We start from the raw sequence: 8,787 nt of genomic DNA on the forward strand, positions 1-8,787 counted from the left end.
AATAAATAATTTCATTTCCCCTTTACAGGGTTCCCACACCAAGTGAAAAGGTGAGATGGAAAAAGAGATATGAGAGGGTGAGTCACAAAGTACCAAAACCCTAAATGAATAAGGGCATGAATGAGTGCTAAAATTAGATTTCTCCAACAAGCAGTATGGCTGAATAGAAGGTTTGATTTGATTAAGCCCTGTAATCCCGCGGCGGGTGGAACAAACTCAGTGAACCCTCACAATAGCCTGCATTCTGCCCGCCTCTGCCAGTCACTCTGAGCTATACAAAGGCAAAAAAAATAAAAAATAAAAAACCCTGAACGTGTATAAAAAAGAACACAACAACAGTCTGCTCACACACTGCCTTTGTAGCACTCAAAACTACACCAAAAATATAACACCAAAATATTGTCTGCCATCCACTAATCGCATGATACTGATATTGCGCTTTCTTATGATTGGCTGTAAAGAGCACATTCTTTGCTGGCACTGGGTTAAAAATAAATAGAAAGGAAGATATAGATAGGTGTGTCAGAGCAGGAACCGAAATGCTCAGCTGTCGGAAAAGGCCTGCAGTAATCTGCCTGTCACTGCCCTACCAGTGACCTATGACCCCCGTGACCCTGTCCATGTGCAGTAAACCGTGTTGACACTGTGATTTGGTAGGAATGCTAACTGAACTGATACAGCAGTGTGTGAAATATTAAACATGCTGCCTTATCAAGGAATATCCAGGCGTTGGAATGAATGCAAGTCTGAAAGAAGTGACTGAATATATAAATATATATATATATATATATATATATATAGTCCTTTGGTTTTCTATAAAGGATAGTTTAATTTGCTCTAGATCACAATTTCAAAAGCAATGTTGTGTTGAACGATACATACTTGATAATATTTACTTAATACTTAATCAAATGCTGATCTGCGACAAAATAACTGAGTATCTGCAACATGAATATTACATAACTTAATTACTCAGTCCTTTATTTACTTCCTTTATTACTGTATTTAGTTTTGTAATGTTTTCTAATGTGCACATGCAAAGTACAATAATAAAGAATTTCACACAAGGGTTTTCCCCACTGTACTCTTTAAGTATTATAAAACAGATTTATATAACACACAGTACATCCTAAAGTGTAATTAAAATACATGACCAGAACTTTGCTGAATGGGCATAGCATCCTCTTCACAACAGTTTTAATACAATTTCCCAAGGTCTGATTATTCACAAATAGACCATAGATTTCTCTATCCTCTAGAAAAAGAAGAAATGTATCACTTACAAACTGCCTCTTCTGGGAAGACTCAGCTCCTTCTGAAATGAAGAAAGAAGAATACAAGATTAAACGTAAATCAAATTCTAAGATGACTATCACAATTATTACACAAATAACAGCTTGCTAACTTGTGCATAACATTTCATGGAAACTTAATTTGATGCAGACATTAAACCATCCACCGGGTGGCACAATTCAACAACCACAATTCAACTCAGGTCACATTGCATGAGACATATTTACATAGTTTAACTTGAGTGAACTCTTAACAACAGACCTTTCTTTATTATGCAGTGTTAATACATGATTCAACTAATGATTAGGTGAAACAGAGGCTTGTATAAAGCTTCACACATACTGAAGGCAAAAAACCCCCAAAAAACACCACTAGATGGCAAAAGTGAACCAACATTGCAAACAGCTACATTTACCTTAGAGCAGTGCATGCCTACTGTTAGTTGGACTGAGAAAAGACAACTGATATCAGGTCCAGAGGGACAGAGGACAGACAGAATAAGGCCATTCCGTCTGTCACCCATAGTCACTCTCCTCTCTAGTGTAAATATCCAATGCACAAACATTTAAATTAAAACACTATCCCCCGGTTTCACAAACAAGGCTTAAAGGGATACTCCACCCCAAAATGAAAATTTTGTCATTAATCACTTACCCCCATGTCGTTACAAACCCGTAAAAGCTTTGTTTGTCTTCGGAACACAATTGAAGATATTTTGGATGAAAACCGGGAGGCTTGTGACTGTCACATTGACTGGCAAGTAAATTACACTGTCAAGGTCCAGAAAAGTATGAAAAGCATCATCAGAATAGTCCATCTGCCATCAGTGGTTCAATCTGAATTTTTTGAAGCGATGAGAATACTTTTTGTAAATACTTTATTTTAATACTATACTTTAAGAATACTTCAGAAAACAAAAATAACGACTTTATTCAACAATTCGTCTCCTCTGTGTCTCTCCACACCACCGTAGCACCATTTTGGAGAATATCCATTGAACGCAAGCAGCGTACGCTCTTCTGTGTCAGCCGGGCCACAGGGATGCACTGTTTTCATTCAAATCAAAACGTAAATACACATAGAAAACGTATTCTTGTGTTGCGGCTGACACAGAAGAGTGTATGCTGCTTGCGTTCAGTGGATATTCTCCAAAATGGCGCTACGGTGATGCGGAGAGACACAGAGGAGACCAATAAAGTCTCCTGTGTGAATAAAGTTGTTATTTTTGTTTTCTTCGCGTACAAAAAGTATTCTCGTCGGGTTTGGAACGACATGGGGGTAAGTGATTAATGACAAAATTTTCATTTTGGGGTGGAGTATCCCTTTAATTTCAATTATGGGATGTGTTTACAGGGCCCAACATCCATTAACAGTGTGGGTGTATGGGCAGAGGCCACGTGCTGTACTGATCCTTACGGATTCAATTCATCCAGTTACACAAAACAAGCATTTGGTAGTGAGCACATTCTGTTGACACCATGTTTTCTTTCATCTGGCTTATCAGTCACTTTCAAATAGTGCAGTATTGAAATCAGAAGTGTACTGCAACTGTGAAATAGAAAAAACAATCAATTGCAATTGCAACTAAATTTAGCATATCATCACAGCAGTAACTTGATTTCCACTAATCATCCCGAAAAACAAAACAAAACTGATGAATAAAACAGAAGTGAGGATATAACGGTTGAAATAACAAGCTAGTAGAGATTATGGAAATCATGGAAAAATGGGTTATGTCCTGGCAAAAAATTATGTTTTTCGTTAAGTTTATGACCATTCCCTTCAACCCTAAAACAATGCAATGCATAACGCAAAATAAATACAGAAAATTATTTTATATTAACAATAGACTAGGTGGTATTTTTACGGACTTTTGTATTCTTTCCATTGTCGTTTCCTTTGCAAAACATGGCTAATTTTTATATAAAACAGCTGTTACACATACACAATAGAACACACATTGTCATCTCAAATGTGATAACTCTTCTTTCAATTGTGGTTGTCAATGGACTCTTAAAGACATGTTTGTTCAGATAATGAGAATGATTCTTGTTTCAGTCCCAAAATCTAGCTGAGAGTATAACTCATTTCAAGTGCACTAAAAAACTTTAGCCTTCCACTGAAATCAGCTCTTATTACTGCAGGGATACTGGTAGGGCTGCACGATTAATCTAATGCGACTGTCATGCGCATTTTGATAGTAATGCCGGTTCTGTAATCAGGATGGTGATTTACTGCTGATCACAACCGTGCTTCACTGAAAGATACGCATGACAATCGCAGCTTCTGTCGAATCGCGATCTCGATTCCATTTCGATTTATCGTGCAGCCCTAGATACTGGACAAGTGGAGAAAGAACATTAGACAACAGAACAAATTCAACAGTGTACTGAGCAGGAGAGAAACAGCAGGTGAAATCATGAGAGGATAGAGAGTGAAAGAGTGAGCTGCAGCTGTATTCAGAGCGTGTCTGTGAGACATCTGTCTCCCCACATCGGTGGAAGACTTAGTCCTCCTGACCCATCTGCAGAATATTAACACAGCAACCTCTCAAAGTGCAGTCTTAGCAAAACATGAGCCTGCTTTTTAATTAGCAACTCCACCGATACCAGCCTGATATGCCTGGAGGCTTCATATATGGCAGCTTTTCCTGCTTTTTATGTCAACTTGAGATCACTTTCCTCCTGTGCTGTGAGAAAAAGTACATCTCTCCCTCTCTCTTGACCTCTGTAGCCCTTGCCTCTCTCTCTCCATAACAAGCCTGAAGTGCTCATCAGTGCATTCCCTCTGCTCTGACTGAACTCAGGTATGGATACATCAGCCTTCAAGCGCTGTACATAAACTAAATCTTGGTAGCTTGTGTGTGTAAGATGAAGTGAGTATCTACACTTGTGGCCAAATCTGATTAGTTGTGAAGCAAAGCAGCACTGCCTTATATCTGGATGGTGTGTATGTGTGATAGTGTTCAGGGGAACTGAGCCCAGCTGCGTTATGAATGGCAGGAAGGAGAGTGTGCCATAGAAATGTCCATGCCTATTATCTACAGCTCTGCACTGAAAACAGAAAAAAATAAGGCAAAGTCAGATTGTAAGATTGCTATGCGTTTTTTAATTTATTAATTACGTATTTGAATAACTGCAAACTTTTGTATCAAAGCAAGTTTGTGATGTTTCTGAAAAATTGCCATCCAAAAAAGCTGTTTGGACAGGACTAGTTTTGAAAATGATATCTGAGTTACAATTCTTATCACCTGACGTCCATGATTTCTTGTACCAATTCAGATGGGACTAACATTTAATTGTTTATTATAAATGTGGGACTGGGAGTTTTCTAGATAAGGGTGTTACAGAGAGTCGTGACGTAGTTGTGTGCATCATGTATGATTTATATGTATGTTTTAATGAAATATTTATTTATATAATTTTAATTTATTATAAATAAATGTCATGTGTTTAAAGACTTGGCCATGATTTGGCTCTCCTTGTTAATTTTACTATTAAATTTTTTTGTCAGATACCATCCATAATGAAAAGTGCAGCATGTGGAAGATTATTGCACAAACAGTAGCTCGGGTAAAAAAACATTTGAAGAGAAGTGTTGGGACAGTACAATATCAGCAATCAAGAGACATTCAGATGGGATCAGATTTCTCAGAGGACCACAATTTCTCAAACATCCTCCAAAAAAACTAGTCCAAATAGAGCTTAAACTTCAAAGTAGGGGAAGAAAAGCAACTTGGATTCCAGATAATATACTAACCTACCCTACCCTAACCTAAATAACCAATAAAATAAAATAAACAACAAATAAAATAAAACAAGATAACAAAATAAAAACAACAATAATACTGTGTCAGTGTTCACCTTTTTTTTCTATAGTGAAGTGGACTTTTTTATTAAAGGGGTCATATGATGCGATTTAAATTTTCCCTTTCTCTTTGGAGTGTTACAAGCTCTTGGTGCATAAAGAAGATCTGTAAAGTTGCAAAGACTAAAGTCTCAAATCCAAAGAGATATTCTTTATAAAACCTAAAACGGCTCATTCTAACACGCCCCCACATGTCTACGTCACGATGTGGGAAGATTTGCATAACGGCACATTTTATGGAGGACTGTTTCCTGATCCTGGTAGAGTAGACAGGATCTGTCTACTCTACCAGCTGTCTCTCAGCCAGGCTGTTCTGACTCACAGACTGTAAGTAAGTTTTCATATTTAAAGAATTTGCCACTGATCATTCAAACGCGAGTTTTGAGCAGTGTAGAGTAGCGCTTGTTGTTTGTCATTTCTCCAATCACAAATGCAGACATGGTTTTATGTTTACGCGGCATAAAAACACATAAAAAGACAGTATAAATCATCATAATCCGTAATTATGTCCCCACTGGATGCAACAAATGCCTCGTTTATAATGGGTTTTATTGTTTTTGTCTCGACGCTCCGGCCGGGACAAGGCATCACAATATGGTAGGGGCGTAACATTTCCATCACACGCTTGAGGTATTCGGCCAATCACAATGCACTGGATAGCTGGCCAATCAGAGCACACCTCACTTTTCAGACCGATGAGCTTTGTAAAAATCAACGTTTTTCAGAAAGGCGGGGCATAGAGGAAAAACAATAATGTACAGTATGTGGAAAATAATGTGTTTTTTTAACCTTAAATCGCATAAACACATTTCATTACACCAAATACACAAAATAATGTTCTTTTTAGCAACATCAAATTACCCCTTTAAGACATTGTCATTTAAGATAATAAAATAATTTAAACCACTATTTCATGTCTATTAATTTATTTTTGGAACAAAAACTTAGTAACTATACTGTATCTTCTACTTTTCCCTCTACACTCTGGGGAAAAGTAGATTATGTGCTTCAGTCTCATACAATTATTTCATATTGAAAAAAAAAATGCAATCTGAAGCAACTGAACTCTGTTCTGGCAGGCTGATTACATTAAGGCATATGGAGGGTGGGGTCTGAGGGAGACCAGGGAGCAGTTGCACAAAGCCACACACATTCAGCATCCTGGCCAAGGCTCTGTCATTGCCATGGGCTAAAAGGCTAGGCAATGAAATTAGCCAGAGTGACAGTTTGGAGCAGGCCCCCTGCTCTCCCACAAAAGCAAAATCCCCAGTGGAGACCATTAATATTTCTTAAGTTCGTCCAGCATGACAGGAAGCCGTAGTGCAGGGAAATGTAATCAGGGAGATGGTCCGAAAGCAGTATCATGCTGCTCAAATGGACTCCTGGAGACAGTTAAAGCCATCAGGAGCTGCAGCAAGAAAAGCAACTCTGTGTTTACACTGTTACAAGAGCTGACCGGAGATGGCGGATTTCAGGTTTGGGGGGGTTAAACAGTATGTTGCATCAAGATGCTGTGCAATTTCATTGTAACCTTGGGTAGAGTGGAATCTGATGGGACTGGGTTAACCTGAGCAACAGTTTTATGTTTGACTGACAGCTCTAAATCACTCCCCGATTAGTGCTGACTTGTGGCGTCATGCCCTCCAGCATAGATTTCAAGCTAGCAGAGCTAATTACAAAAGCCTCAGAGCTCTTGAGGCTAAGCAGCCATACATTAAGACAAAACACACACTGAACATTCATTTAGCATCATTATGATTCATTACAGGCAGAGTCAGGCTCCACTCACATCAACCTGACCCAGCAAGAGCACAGTGCTCAATCAAAAAGCAACAGCAGAGCTAGAGAACTGAAACAAACCAGAGCTGCTATGACTGCAGGTCAAAATGCAAATTGGTCCTTATGACTCCAAAGACCAACCAAGAACAACATCACCTGCTCCTCACATCTCTGTGGATGGATACACTTCATACATTTATTAATATCAAATGTTTTTAAAAGGTCCAAAAAGTGCAGTAATTCTTTAAAGGGTTAGTTCACCCAAAAATGAAAATTCTGTCATTAATTACTCACCCTCATGTCGTTTCAAACCTGTAAGACCTTCGTTCATCTTCAGAGCACAAATTAAGATCTTTTTGATGGAATCTGAGAGCTGTCTGACCCTGCATAGACAGCAACGCAACTAAAATGTTCCCAAGTCCAGAAACGTAGCAAGGATATCTGTAAAATAACCAATGTTCCGAAGTATAAAATAATTTGTGTTCCGAAGATGAACGAAGGTCTTACGGGTTTGAAACGACATGAGGGTGAGTAATTATATTACAGAATTTTCATTTTTGGGTGAACTATCCCTTTAATAATTTAATAAAAACACTTCTTGTTTTATTTTTTTGAATAATTACACAATAACATGAGACAACCAAAAATGAAAATTCTGTAAAATAATTACTCACCCTCATGTCGTGAATGTATGAAGTGTATCCATCCACAGAGATGTGAGGAGCAGGTGATGTTGTTCTTGGTTGGTCTTTGGAGTCATAAGGACCAATTTGCATTTTGACCTGCAGTCATAGCAGCTCTGGTTTGTTTCAGTTCTCTAGCTCTGCTGTTGCTTTTGGTCTAATAAGCAAATTTAAATCTATGGTTTTCTATTTATATTTGTACGTTTTTTTTTAATATATACACATTTTAAAATGTATATGTGTGAAAATTAATTAAATTAAATGTTTACACTATCGTTCAAAAGTTTGGGGTTGTTTAGATTTTTTTTAAATGTTTCTTATGCTCACCAAGTCTGCATTTATTTGATTAAAAAAAACAGTAAAAACAGAAATATTGTGAAATATTATTACGCTGCTATTGTCAAGTGTAAACTAAAATATCTTCTTCTCTTTTAAACAAAATCCTTTGAACGGAAGGGTATAAATAATTGTTTTCTTTACAATGAAAATTTGGAAAAATATCTGGAGATTATACAGATGTAATTTACTGTAACTCCAAGAAACAAATAAACCCTGGAAACAGACAAATAGAGTGGGATGAGTTATGTGCTGAAGTTTAGTAATATGAAAGAGATATATAGTACAGTAGTAGTAACAGGGATGTTTGCCTTAGCAAGCCCTTCTAAAAAATGCAGCCACGTGTAGGCCTGTCGCGATAATTAAATAACCGTCTAATTGCGATTATTTGATATAACCGCGGTTGTCTGAAACAATTTATTGATATTGAAACTGATTATTGTGCTTTTTATACGAGACAAGGGGGGAGTCATACACCAAAAGGAACAGAAGAGCACCAGTTTGCTTTTCATGCACTGTATAGCCTGTACAGTGCTCCAGACTCATTCTTCCCACTGGTCGCTCTTTTGCAACTAACTTTCTCAGCTGGTTGCACCAGCACATGATTTGGTCGCAATATTTATTTATTTTTTGCGCTACAACATTGGGATTATTCAATGCATGCACTTTTATCATAGTTTATTGTTATATGGAATGAAAGTGGTTAACATTCAACCCGTTCTTTATCATCAGTAGTATTATTTGTGATTTAAATTGTGAATGGGAGTTTCTCTTTTGCTGTGTTAAGCCGCGGGCTTCGGATGCTTTCACTTTCGAATTCGCGATCTTG

General features: G+C 37.6%; 1 protein-coding gene across 1 annotated transcript in view; it reads right to left on the reverse strand.

The window, feature by feature from the left end:
* The window catches only part of LOC107692432 (microtubule-associated serine/threonine-protein kinase 2-like), a 183,754-nt gene that overhangs the window by 73,858 nt on the left and 101,109 nt on the right, over positions 1–8,787 (reverse strand). The window contains exon 4 of the mRNA XM_016491479.1: positions 1,284–1,315. Coding sequence (XP_016346965.1) covers positions 1,284–1,315 — 32 coding nt within the window. The remainder of the gene's footprint in view (positions 1–1,283; positions 1,316–8,787) is intronic.

Source organism: Sinocyclocheilus anshuiensis, unplaced genomic scaffold (genome assembly GCF_001515605.1).
Source record: "Sinocyclocheilus anshuiensis isolate Anshui unplaced genomic scaffold, SAMN03320099.WGS_v1.1 scaffold70, whole genome shotgun sequence".
Taxonomy (NCBI): domain Eukaryota; kingdom Metazoa; phylum Chordata; class Actinopteri; order Cypriniformes; family Cyprinidae; genus Sinocyclocheilus; species Sinocyclocheilus anshuiensis.